Here is a 14,498-nt window from a genome sequence, read left to right as displayed (position 1 = left end):
TCAACTCAACGAGCGAGCAAGTGTTGAGCAGTTGCGAGAGCATAGAGAGAATCGCGCGCGCGCTCGTCAAAGCCTCTGCTCGCGGACTGAGTTTTTGCTCGCGGAGCAGAAATGCGCCCGCGCGAGGATTCTTTTCCGCTTGCGGATACTGTTCTGCTCGCTCGCGGAGTTTAAATGCGCCCTCGCGGAGCAGCTTTCCGCGCGTGTTATCATTATGCGCGTTTGCATAGCGCGTGCGCGCGCGGATTCCATGCGCGTGAGTTTTGGGTCCATTTAAACTCCATAAATCGGCTAAATGAACATAATGGAACAATAAATATTGTGGAGTCTCTTCAGGTTTGTACTGATAAAAACGTTAAAAATGACTGTAATAGGGGTGTAACGGTTCTCGGTAAAAAATTGAACCGCACGGTTTCTCCACCAACGTTGAGCGTTGGACTGCGGCTCATCTTAAATCTGACGACGCATTTATAATTGGTTCGTTAAAATTATAATGCGTAAAACAGACAAAGTTCAGCTAATGTATGTTTGTCGATGGATACACATTTAATACCTCCAACAAATTAAATAACGTAGACAAATTTCAATGATTGACGTATGCTGTAATATGACCAGTCATATGCTTTCATCACCCGGGTGTTGTGAGCGCGCGAGTGCAGGTGAGACCTGAACAGCACATGTTGCTGTTTAAACTAAACTCATTCAAGCCTTGCCAATTTAAACATTGAAGTGCAAGATGATGCACAAGAAAACTCGCTTGCGCGCTTTGAGAAGATCCGAAGCGCTCATAAGGAAAGTCTCAGACATGGCGCAAATATTGAGTTGTCTTTGAAGCGCTTAAACGGACAAATTCACACACGAAGTAGGTCAACATGCCCCTCTTGTCGAGTATCTTAACAAACATAGTAGGTTATGTCTTGAGTGAACGGACGAGACAGACGAAAAACAACGCATGTGTACAGTATCAGTGTACTGGATCGGTTTCATTCCTCTTAAAGCGACAGCAGCGTATTCCTGCTGTCTGTTAAAGTCAAGGAAATCACTCACTGCTTGTGACTCAATAGCTTCTGTAACTTCAATTATGATTCATCTTTATTTAATTTGTACACATGCAATGTTATGTTTTATTTAATTACTTTAATCCATTTCTACCTTAAAAGGTATATATACAGTATCTTATTTTATTTTCTGCTTTGCTCTATTGTTTTATTGGTGCTGTTACTTGTAGCTTGATTATTTGTTTTTATTTTTATTAGTCAGTAGTCCCTTTTTCCTGAACATAGCACAAACCGAACCGAAACCGTGACCCTAAAACTGTGACCCTAAAACCGTGACACAAACCGGACCGTGGGTCATTTTAACCGTTACACCCCTACTGTATAATGATTCACAGGATAAATATATTAACTGTAAGTTACACAATTCCAGTTTATTTTTTATCCAGCAGCATGAATCCTTTGCCAAACTGAAGATGTTATCAATAAAATCTTGCCAGATAAGAAAATATATCAGTATATGAGCAAAACGTTTATTTTATGCACACGCTATCATACCAGCTCATGTCTGTGTTGTTCTCTCGCTATCTCTCCCAACGCACTCATATAACGCACATAACCTGACAAGAGGAAACTGCGCTAAATAAACAATAATAGCAACAAATAATGAGAAAAATGAGAAAAAAAAAACTTTGCTGAAGTCAAGATTTTGAAGAATCTGTCGAGTCTCTTCAGATTTGTGCTGACAAAAAAATCAGTAAAATCATATATGAACTTGGTACACCAATCATACAAAAATATGAAGAAAAAAATTAATAAACATTTCAAGCATGCAGGCTCTCCATCAGGGGTATATTACAGCATCTTCAAAGTAGTCAAGCTTAAAAATGTAAAAAAAACACAATTCATAACTGAATGATATGGCACAGATATACAGGAGTGACTCTGAAGGTATATTACACATATCTTAAAAATGCTGGCACAGTTTCTGTGATTTTAGGCTAGCTCAGTTGTTTTTTGTTTCTTTTATCCCAGACTGACCTACTGTGTGATGGTGGATCAACCTTCTTTTACCCTCAAAAGGAAAGGCTTACGCAAACCAAGAAATGTGCCCTACCATATAAACACATATGTGCATTATAGAAGTGTGTATAGATCTAAACAGCAAAAACAATTAAGAATGGAGCTGACTAACATTTTGGTCTATGTTGCAACACTCCTGACATTCCAGTGTAAGTTAAACTAATTAATCACTAAAACTTTTTTTTATATAAACTTTTTTTACAGATTGCTGGAGTCGGACACTGACTTTGTCTGAACCTGTTGTCATTAAACAAACTGACCTGTAATGTCTTCAGAACTTGGAAGGCTTGGTTCAGATGAGCTCCTGGAAAAGGACTGGACTTTGTTGCTGTCATTGATTATAACAGTAAGAATTTTTTTCTCAAGTGCTCAACTGTCACAATAGTATAAAGCAGGTGTATCTGCATATGAGCTGTCAGGGTTCCTGTTTAGTGTGTCTTTGAGCTGTCAGGGTTCCTGTTTAGTGTGTCTTTGTTTCCTCTAACGTTGATGTTTTGTTTCTTGTGAGCACATGGTGTGGTTGACAGCCTGCCATGTGTTTTCTTGTAATTGTGCTGTGACCCCGCCCCCTCGTTACCCTGTTATCTCCTCGTTATTGTTTCATTCTTCGCATCTGCTCTGATCATTGTCTTCTCGCTCTCACCTCCTGTTTCTCGTTTAGGTTCTGATTTCCTTCCCTTTATATTCTCCTGTCCTGTTATATATATGTGTGATTTGCCTGTACTGCATTGCCATAGCAATATTCTCCACAGTCTCGTTTTCAACCTTGCCTGAGCTTTACGTTGTCTTGCCTTTTGACTGGTTTTTGTTTCTGCCACCCCTAGTGCCTTAGTTTCTGTTAGGTTGTCCCACTCCCAGCCAGCTCTATCCTGGTGGCATCCCGGACCCTGGTTGGTGACACCTCAGCTCTGCATTGGCGTTTTCACCTCGGACAGCCTTTCTCCCAGAGTGGGTTCGTTTCTCTCTTCGGAGTAAGTTGGGCCGAGCTTCCCTCCCAGCTGACTGTTTCTTGCCACCTGGTGTCACCAACCCTGACTGTTTGTTTTACCTGGACTGTTTTGTATTTTCCTTTGGTTTTGTTAATAAACTTGTTTTTCCCCGCAATTGAGTCACCGTCCCTCTAAGTCATGATAATGAGCAACCTAAAGAAGTAAGACACAGTGGTGTATTACTGTTTCAAAGACTGCGATGACTGTTGGGGTAAAGGCACACAAGTAATCGTGACAAGTACTGTACTATACTTTTCTTCATTTGGTATTTTGAATGGTAACAACAAAGTATTAAGGGAAACCAAACATTAACTTTCTGCATATGGGATCGAAATGGCTTCATCCACTCTAATATGTACAATGTATGTATTTATATACAATAGGCTATATACAAGACTCTTCTATTTCAATTACATGTCAGTTTCATCCAAATAAATCCCATAGATCCAATTTAACCTGATGTTGACGCATAAGTAAATGTAACATTTTTAAGTAGACGAGAATTAATTAAATACACGTTATGTTAGCTGATGAACATTAATTTAAATTTGGGAAGTGTTTACACTAAAACCCTATTTTACGTGGTTCAGTAAATGACTGGTGCTGATTTGAGAAGAATGTGAATACTGTAAGGGGGGTTTCACTACAAAGAAGGTAAAGTTCACATCAGAGCTCAAGGAGAGAAGCGATCATCCCAGGGCTCCAATCCGAGGACTCCGCATCTGTCGTCAGCATTTATAAAGTGTCTAAAGAAGTATACGGAAAAAACACAATCTCCTGTGCAGTCAAACATACCGGCATGGACCAAAACAAGATGCCAATAACAAAATCGACAACACAAAGTAAATTAATATGTCCTCAATGTCCTCTCTGCCCTACTGATTATTCATGATATTTTCAATATGATTAAGTTTCTGTAATACTTTGTGTGACATATTTTTGTCCTGCTGTCTCATATGTGAATTTTGTTGTTTGCTTTTTCTATGTCTGTGTTTGTATCAGTGTACTGAATGGGTCAAATACCAATGCTAAATTACACCCAAATCTACTGTACCGTATATACACATTTAAAATGTGATTACATGTCAAGTTAAAAAATTAAACAAAAGACAAGTACATAATTTTATATATGGCTCATATGAATGTGTGATGCTGTTATGTTGATGTTAATTTCTGTTTTGTTCTGTGCTCATTGTATCACTTTATTTTCGTGTTTAAAGTTGTAATTTTCATAATCATTGAAACTTAAGATGCTTTTCACACTGTAAAGCACACACATTCAAAGTTGTGTTTTGGTGTTGACTGTTTCTTACTGTTTTGTTTCTTTAATTTTTTTTCCAAATTGTAAGAAATAAATCCTTGCATGATGTAGTCCAGCATCTATTTGAGGTTTAAAAAAATATATGTTTGGTTCATTTAGTAGCCTACTGAAAACCTGCAATATGTATATTTTAGAGACACAATACATAATTGTAACTTACAGATTTAAAATATGGGTTATTTAAAACCCATTTTTAAATATGTAAAAAAAAACAGTGATATTTTTGTTTTTTCTATTTTACTATTCAAAATGAATGTCAACAATGCACCTGTAGTATACAGGGAAACTGTGTACTTATGTAACAAACTACAGCAGTAGGAGTTGTTGAGCTTTAAAAGGTTTTGTATTTTTGGCAGAAATAGTGTGTTGTTTACTGCTTTGCAATTCTCCAAATAATTTTAGTTTCTTTAAATTGGGAATTAAATGTAAAAATTACATATGGAGTAGAACTTTTTTCTCATTTCTCTCTTGTTAACTTTGAATGTTTTATCACAGGGGAACATTGTGACCATCAAAGCATAACATTCATTGTGCATTAATGCACATCAAACTATTGAGCCCTCAAAGAAACTGAGATATCTAATAAAAACCAAACACTTATAAAACCATGTCTGGAATAAACAATTTGTAGTATGAAGTATGAAAAAAAGTATGAATTGTTGTATGTATGTGCAAATATTAATATTGATGTGATATAAGTACAGTAAACATAATTTAACTATGTTAATGAAATGGCAAATAAAATCTAGAGAAAAAGAAAACCTAAAGTTTATGTTGTAATGAAACATAAAGTTGTGTTTTTATAGTCACAGTCTAAAATTAGCCTCTTCCTTCATTTCATAACTGTACACAATGGGTACATTTTAGTTTAAAATAAATTCACTTAACATAGCCTCGAAAATATTAAAGTAGTGTTAATATAAGCTTACAGCAAAGAAATGTGCCGTGTCCATGAAGAGTTGTGTGTTTCAGTTGTTTGTCCAGCGGCCCCACAATGGAGATTATTAAACATACGGTACACAATGATTCTTATTTGAATATGTAAAAATGCAAAAGGGTTTCGGGGATATAGTATAGTACAAAAATAATTTTGTCTATGGAAAATCCCCATAAAATATATGACCTGTGTGCGCATGTAAAACAAACACGGAAGCAGTGCATTACTTTAAGCGCAAAAGCTCTTCAGGAAGTTTACTATTGATGTAGTTTATGTAACTTATAACTTTTTTGTTTTTGTTGTCCATGTAGTGTGAGTTATAGAAGATATGAACAATTCCCGCACTTTATCTGTTTCTCTGAAGTCACAGGCACATGAGAACATAGATAATTTATCTTAAACTAGCTTGTATTAATGATTTAAATGTGCTTTTGCTTAAAGTTATAAGCCTACTGTAACTGTGCAAGTGTCACAATTGTTTTGATGATTTTAATTTTTGCTGAACTACTCAAGCCTTATTAAACTGATTTGTTTGTGTATTGTTTATGGTGAAAATTCACATTGAAATTGAAATTTTAGTGAACAATTTCAACATTTAAGCATATAAGTGATGTCAGCTGTGCTATACAGTCACCACATAATTCTCACCACTACCTAAAAAAACACTACTACATTTAGATCTAACAGACAAACTACCACTAACATATCTGAAGGAGAGTATTAGCAGATACTTAGGGTTGCAGTATAGCTATCGGAAGTAAAAAGGAGAATCTAGATATTTATTGATAATGGCTAAAGCTATAACTGCTTTTTTCAGCAATTCATATACAGTATAGTGTATATAATGTGAAGTATATAAATGTACTTTTACTATTAATGAACATCATAGCATTGTTTCACAGAAGCTCACAAATCACCTACTTTTTGGTTTGAGCTTCATTTGATCTTTGATGATGATCAGTGCTCAACGTAATTTGTCAAGAATCGCACCATACAGGTGACATGATGCATTGGTTTTTGCACATGTGTATACCACAGTGATGGCTGGGAGGCACTGTGACAAAGTCCCATACAAAAACTTCCAACTAATGTGTACTGTTTGTTTGATACCAAAAATGATTAAAAACATAACTTTGTCTGAATTTTAGTCAAACAGAAACTATGTTGTTGTCTGCTATCAAAGAAACAAATATGCACTAAATCATTTTACCTAAGATAATCTGGTTTGTTTTGCAACAATGAAAGTGCAAAAGTAAGCTTCTCTTCTCTGCTGCCTTTCACAAGATTTGGAAGTGTTAATGTCTTACTGTATGGACTGCTTGCTTGAGCTTGACAGCCCGGTCCAGCCTGCCCACTTATTGTGTAGAACAGAACTACCCAATTTTTGCAGTGTAACTCCTTTTGTGTTCTGATGGGCAAACTGTTTTGTTATATTGTTAACCAAACAAAATAGCCTAAAATGTTAACTGTCACTTGTATGTGTTCTCTCTAAAAAACACATTAGTAACTTGTGTTATGAGTGAATATTTATGCCAGGGTGTATCACAGTGGGGTGGTGGGACGCACAATGACAGAACACAATGCAAAAACCCCAGTGTTCCAGATGATCTGAGCTGGCTAAAGGTTTCACATACTGTATTCATGCCATTTATTGTGGACGAATATAATATATAAAACAGACTATTACTATAAATCACGTATATTTATATTAATATACAATGTGATAATGACTTTTGCTAAATGCCCATGGTTGGAAATATGGTAATTGTGATTTTAGCCAGCGATTTTAGAAATGTCCATCTTCCCCATTCATGTAGATTAGACTGTGGTTTTGCATGATTGAATATCTACATGAGGTTCTGCAAACATGGCTGCAGAATGCCACAGCTTCCCGAAACAGACTTTGGCTAGTAAACAATGCATACAGTACATGTTTCAACCCAGCAGATATGATGAAATGAGAGGACTAACCTTTGAGAAACGTGTACAATTAGTTTTGCCATTTGGTGCAGATTAGTAGTGTTACATGTGATAAATATGTGCTTATAGTTTGCTTTGTTATATATTTATTACAAATAAAAAAACACAGATTGCTATTAGTAGATGTGAGCATGAAGGTTTTTGTACATCAGGTACATCTGATGACACACTGTGATGCTTTTGACTACTGGGGGAAAGGAACACAAGTGACCGTCACAAGTAAGTACTTTTTACCTCTTTTACGTCTAGTTGGCATTTTGTATAATTTCATTTTAAATTGCTTAAGTATGCTTGTCTAGATATTAAATATATTTGCGTCAGAACTAAACATCCTTTCCTCCATAAGTTATCCTGTTCCTGATTTGAGATTTTCTTTATACTGTAGCATTATTTCAAATTTTTGTCAGTATTTGAATATTTGGGAAGGATCAGCTATATTTAGAACATGTTGTTATCCATAGTGTTGTTTTCAATGTCGCGGGTTGTTTTGTTGTTGTTTTTAAAACAATAAAAACATGTTATGTGAATTAATCATAATAAAACTGCAGTCAAAGTTTTGCAATATTGAATTTCATTTTGACAAAGAGACTGGAATTTGTTCAACAATATTAAGATCTAATTGAAAACTAAAAGTTGTTAGTAAAGTTGGGGGAAAAGATGTTAGTAAAGTTGTCAAAGCTGGTTGTGTTGGTTCTCAATAAGCCTTAGACTTCATATGAAAAACATGAAGAACTATATAGATTTTTGTGTAACGGATATCAGCTAATGTAGCACTGTGATGGTTACTTTGACTACTGGGGCAAAGGCACACAAGTGACCGTCACAAGTAAGTCATTTTCTGCACAATATCTCATCTAGTCTACTTAATTATTAAATCTGTATTAAATTAGATTTTGTGTTTTTGTATGTTACATTACATATCTTGATATTTTAAATAATAATAGTGATACAAATGGTATAAGCTTTTTTGTTGATGTTGACAAGATAAAAAATACAACGTGAAAAATATGATTATTTCGTGTTGACCTTTTTGATCAGTTTATTAAACAGTTTTCTATTGTTATCATGGCAACCTTGGCAGGTGTGAATGTTTATTATATCTATTTATTATACATCATGATTCAAAATACCAATGGTAAAATGTAGGCAGACAATGAAGGGCAGTATCCCCTAACAATGAAAAATACTAAATGTTCTTAACATTAGTACTGTGATGCAAATTAAACTACATATAACATCAATCAACAACTACTGTATTAGAATGTCCTAAATTAATTTTAATCAAAGCATGTGTAATAAATTATATACGAGACATTATTGTAAATTGTTAAAGAAAGCACTTAAAATTTTAAAACTTTAAACAATTCTTTTATTTTTATTTTAACTAGATGGCTTCAGTAATATCTGGTGTATAAGTGTGTGAATGAACAATAATTGTATAACTAACATTAACAAATATTAACAAACACTGTATAAATGTTGCCTATTGTTAGGTCACAGTTGAAGCATTAATTAACGCCATAATGAATGAGACCTTATTGTAAAGTGTTATCAAAAATTTAAAGAATCATGCTGCTTTTATACAGTTTATCATAAAATTCTATACTTATAGCTCCTAATGTTGTATATTCAAAGACTTTTAACTGCTTGCCGTCAGTAATGTCTGGTATGTGGTTTGTGTCTTTTTTTAGGTACAGAACTTAAACCACCTGCAAAGCTTATGATGTCTGGGTGTAGTTCCTCCTCCGGAATGCGTGGCTGTTTGGCCTCTGGGTTTTTTCCTGGAACAGAAGTCAGTTTCAAATGGACAGATCAAAATGGAAAAGCTCTGACTGACGTCATCCAGTATCCTACAGTAACAACTGGAGAAAAAACGCTGAAATTCAGTCACACCAATGTTAATGTAAATGACAATGTAAAATGTGAACTAGTGCACTCATTCAAAAAAGGTAATAGACTTTTAAGATACTTTTATGAATAACGTTAGAATAAACACAATGCTACATTATCTCATGTTACATTATCTCAGTTATACATTGTTTTAATTATTTAAAATAATAGTTAATCTACAATTCTGTCTCAAATCTGTCATACTGCCATGTTGGTCAGAACTGCACCCAAGTTTTTCATGTACTGTTGCACTTGTGTATATGGTTGAGTGACACTAAAGGGATTTGATTTGATTTTTTCCCAAGCACCAACCCTGACCTTGATTCCCGTAACAACTCAGAAAAGTACATCTGTCATGTGTGTTATTGAGGACTTCTACCCCGACAATGTCACTGTACAATGGAAAGTTAATAATAACAACATGCAGCAACAGACATACCAGGATAATAAAAAAAACAAAGAGACAGGCCTCTACATAACACAGGATCTTTATATAGTCAGCAGTGAGGCATGGGACGAACATACTAATTATACCTGTGAGGTCACACACATGGGCCAAATTAAATCTGAGAAGAAAAACTTCAAAGGTGAACAATCATATTCTTTATCACACGTGTCTTTAACATGGCCCCGGTGTATGTGAATACATAAATTACACACAACTGTGATATTTAATTATCTTTTTATTTCCCTAGCTACAATGGCACTGACTCTGAAGACAATACAGAGAGAATTATTTGTCCACAATGAAGTAATCTTGCAGGCTGTTGTTTCTGGAAATGAACGTAACTCAGTGGAAAGTGCTTCAGTGTCATGCAAAATGGAGAATGAAGCAATACCATTACAAAAAGATGATGTTCCATCTCCCAAAGACATTTCAGAGTTTCGGATAATCTACAATGCCACTGTTAATAAAGAAAAATGGTTTGAAAGTAAAAGAATCACCTGTAGCATCAATGACAAAAACATCAAGCAAGAGATCTATTTTAATAAAGGAGGTAAGTCACCAGTTTAAAGAATCACCTTGTGACTTATCTTGTGGTATCTTTACATTTCATATTGTTTTACAATTGTTTATCACTTTTGTCCAATTCAGATGCAAAGACACCAAAAGTTACCCTTTATGAACAAAACGTTAACAACACAGATCCTACACGTGTGTCTTTGGTCTGTGAGGTCACCAGTCCTAAACTTGGTGATGTCTATATCATGTGGAAAGAAGATAAAGGAGACTATATAGAGGGTTATACCAGTGCTCCAATCCGTCGAAAGGACTCCACATCTGTCATCAGCATTTATGAAGTATCTAAAGAAGAGTTTGCTAAAAACACAATCTCCTGTGCAGTCAAACATACCGGCATGGACAAAGACAAGACGCCAATAATAAAATCAACAACACAAAGTAAATCAAAATGTCCTGCATGTCGTGTCTGCCCTGCTGATTATTCATGATATTATCAATATGATTACATGTTTTTTTCTCACTTGGTCTGACGTGCTTTTGTCCTGTTGTTATCTTTGCTATCTCGTTGTGTGCATTTCTCTAGATGTTTGTATCACTGTATTGCATGGGTCAAACACCAATGCTAAATTACAATCCAAACTATAAATTGAAACTGTTATTGCATACCAGGCGGAATGACATTAAGTGCAAGACAAATATCTATTTAAAACACAAGAGCAAATATTTCTGATGACCTACTATGTCAATGTGTGATGCTTGTCTTCAATATGTTAAATTGTCTCAAAACATGTTAAATGTGTTTATTGTGTCACTGCTTCTTTTTGTGCTGTCTGTTGTCGTTTTTACGCTGACTGAAATTAAAATGCATTTCACGCCAAAGCACTTTCTTGCAAAGATTTGTTTTGGTGTTGAATGTTTTTTTTATGTTAGCTTTTACATTTCTTTTTAATATTAGGAAATAAATCTGTGTTTGCATGAATTAGTCCAGCATTTATTGGAGGCTTAAAAACCTGCTTCGTTCACTACTAAAAGTCATGGATATGTTTTGGAGAGACAGCACCTAGAGAGAGCACTTACATCTTGTCTAATCCTAATATCTATTAATTAGACTGTGTATTAGAGTATTTAATGTAGACATAAATGCACATTTTGATGTTGTGATGTAGATGTAATATTACATTGTATTAATTAACCTTAATCAATTAATAATATATTTTGTTATATTAAAAACTTAATCTAACTTAAATTTAAACTTAAACCTAAAAAAGGTTAAGTAAACAAAGCGTACACATGTAATGTACAGACAATGGTGTTGGTATTTTTGTATACCATGTGAACATTCGTACACATGTGGCATGTCTGTGCTTATGTAACAAACTAGATGTCTATAAAATTAATTGAGATTTAACCATAGGACAAATCAAATCTATTATTTGTATTGGACACTTTGTGTCCTGTACATACTGTTCACGTAGATGTATTTTTTCCAGATGAGCCTCCAGAACCTGAGACAGGCTTTGCATTGCACTGCAATGAAGATGTTTTAGAGGAGGATGAGTTCAGAAGTCTCTGGTCTACTGCCACATCATTCATCTTCCTCTTCCTCTTTTCTCTGACCTACGGCGCTCTACTCAGTCTGTCTAAGGTAATCCACATATCAACAGAGTATAGAGAGTTTTAAAATAAATCTATTCTGGATTACTGTTGTACACTGTACACTGTTTACAGTATGCAATTTTAAATAATTATTGTCTTTCTTTTTTCAGATGAAGCAGTGAGAAATACCAAGCATCAAAGTTTAATTTCAGCAGTTATTATTTCATTATGATCTCAGTATTTGACATGGTCTTTCTTAGTCATATTAAAGATATCAAGGTGATATTTTCACACATTGTACTTCACATTATGTAGAAAACAGAAAAAAAAGACTTCAGCTTGGTCTTTGCAGCAGGGATACGACTCAGATGTTTTTATTTTTCATGTGGAATAACTTAATGATATAGGAAATGGTGTTATATTGTCAAAGCTTTAACACATTATTTAAAGATTTTGTATATTGGTAGTTGGTAGCTAGAAATTAAAATATGGTAGACTACACACATGCCATATTCTCTAGAGTGTGTATCACTATTATCACAAAGCATTTTTCTCTGCTTGATGTGATTAAATTTACAGTTATCTCAATTACCTATTAATAATGTTATATTAATAATGTTATTGTGGATTTATGGACTGAACTGTAAACTGTAAATCGCTGTAACACATAAATTCACTCCCAGTGTACAAAATAAAAGCTTTTTTTTGTAAAACCTTACAATGCTTCGCAAATTTTTATTGCTGCATTAATTACAGCCCATGTTATTCACGCTTGTAGTGATAAAAAGGGGTTTTGAATTTCTGCATTGAAACTCTGTGTAAAATTCTGTGTAAAGTTTAACTAAAATTTGTAGGGTGTACCTCTGTGTCTAACTCCACATGCAATAGATGTGTTTTGGTTTTTGCACATGTGTATACCACAGTGATGAGGGTGGATGGGTGGGTTGGCACTGTGATAAAGTTCCATACAAAAAGTGTTGTAACTAGAATGTGTTTGTTTGATACCAGTGCTGCATTTGGTAAAAACTATAATACTATCAATCTAATTGTAGTATATTGTAGGGGCTTTAGCCAAGACAGAAACATGAATATTTTCTGTCTTATATAAAAGAATCTCACAAATATGTACAGTACTTTACACTTTTACCCAATCAAAGTCTTAAAAGAACTTTCTTAATGGTCCGGTTGTTTCTTAATGGACCAGTTCCTGCCAATCTCATTTTAATCTTGAGTATACCTATAGTATTACATACTTTGTATTTTCGAAGATAATTTAGTTTGATCACAATTATAAAAGATGTGCGATTATTTCCGAAAGCAGACGGCATCCTGGGGGTGTTCATGGGGGGGAGGGGGTATTAAGGAACTAAATCATGAGGACATAATACATCATCGCATTATCGCTGCATAACTGCTGATTCACTATAAGTTTGTGTTGTTTACATTATACACGTACGTGCCGATTGCCAACGGTTCATGTCCGGCATCTTTTGGTGCTGGGACCGCTCCATCTAAAAGTTTCAAACGATCTGCAAATCTAGCGTATATCAACCATTTGTATAACATCCATCACTGTAATGCCGTGAACAAACAAACACAACTTAACTTCTCTCACTATCACAAGAGTAACGAGCTGCAGCTGCAGGCCCACAGCCGCTGTTGGATGTAACTGGTTCCTAAGTATTTAGATACTGTAATTTAATTACTTTTACCTTGAAAAAGTAAAGTAAGGGATTACTCTTATTTTTTTCTGTAATTTAATTACAGTTACTTCTGAAGTGATTAAGCTAAATACTTTGTGTAATATGTGTGTGCAATAGTGGAATTGACATCAAAATTCGAAGTCTAACTTTAAAATCCGTGCTTTAATGCATAATTCTCACATTTGCAATACTTTGGTCAGTTAATAATAATACTTTATGTAGTTTTATATTTTTTATTTGAATTAATTAAAAGAGCCGTTTCACATCCTTGAATCACTTAACTAGCCAAGGTTGATATAGGATATAGAAAGTAATTAGTAATAAGTAATTAAATACCTTTTGGAGAGAGTAATTTGTACAGTAATCTAATTACACTGTTGAATGTAACTAATAATTCATTACTTTTTCAGAGTAACTTGCCCAACACTGCTCACAGCGCAGCCAATCTTGATGCAGCGCAGCCAATCTTGTTGGTAAGCGGGTCCTCCAAACGCTCGTCGGCGTACAAATATACGTAAACATTGTGCGTACAAATATACGTAAACATTGAGCGTACAAATATACGTAAACATTGCCAAAGTGAAGATCTGCCCTTACGATGCTGCAGTTTGGGCTGTGACAGATCCACAGCCGGCTGCAGAGATGATAAAAGCATTAAATCGCTTGCCCATACACATTTTCATCATCAACACATTCAGTATTTGTTGTCTTCTTAGTCAATATCTTAACATAATATCTCAGAAACTGTTTTTGTTGCGCAACGTTTCCGTAACTTCAGGAATCGAGTTACAGTGGATCTGTCACAGCCCAAACTGCAGCATCCGGATGAATTAGAAACCAAGGTTAATTTTCATAAGGGCAGATCTTCACTTTGGCAATGTTTATGTATATTTGTGCATAATCTCTCCCCACTGCCTCAAGCACGAAAGTACCACAGTACAGACAGGTGTTGGGTTTTTCCACATGGATGGGTCGTGTTTGGGCTGTACAGTCTCATAAAACGAACATTTCTGAATGATTGTGTGAAGATATTGTGACTA

The 14,498-nt window shown here is 34.9% G+C and overlaps 1 gene segment (V, D, J or C); it reads left to right on the top strand.

Moving 5' to 3' along the window:
* The first annotated feature begins 7,420 nt into the window (after positions 1-7,420).
* Positions 7,421-12,432, top strand: LOC130560957 (Ig gamma-2A chain C region, membrane-bound form-like). The segment is given in 7 exon segments: positions 7,421-7,524; positions 8,997-9,254; positions 9,501-9,782; positions 9,891-10,193; positions 10,292-10,597; positions 11,650-11,804; positions 11,926-12,432. Coding segments are annotated over 7 exon segments (1,404 nt in total).
* The last annotated feature ends 2,066 nt before the right edge of the window (positions 12,433-14,498 follow it).

Source organism: Triplophysa rosa, linkage group LG11 (genome assembly GCF_024868665.1).
Source record: "Triplophysa rosa linkage group LG11, Trosa_1v2, whole genome shotgun sequence".
Classification (NCBI taxonomy): Eukaryota; Metazoa; Chordata; class Actinopteri; order Cypriniformes; family Nemacheilidae; genus Triplophysa; species Triplophysa rosa.
Note: the sequence above shows the minus strand (reverse complement) of the source record. Positions and strands in the feature narration are given on the sequence as shown.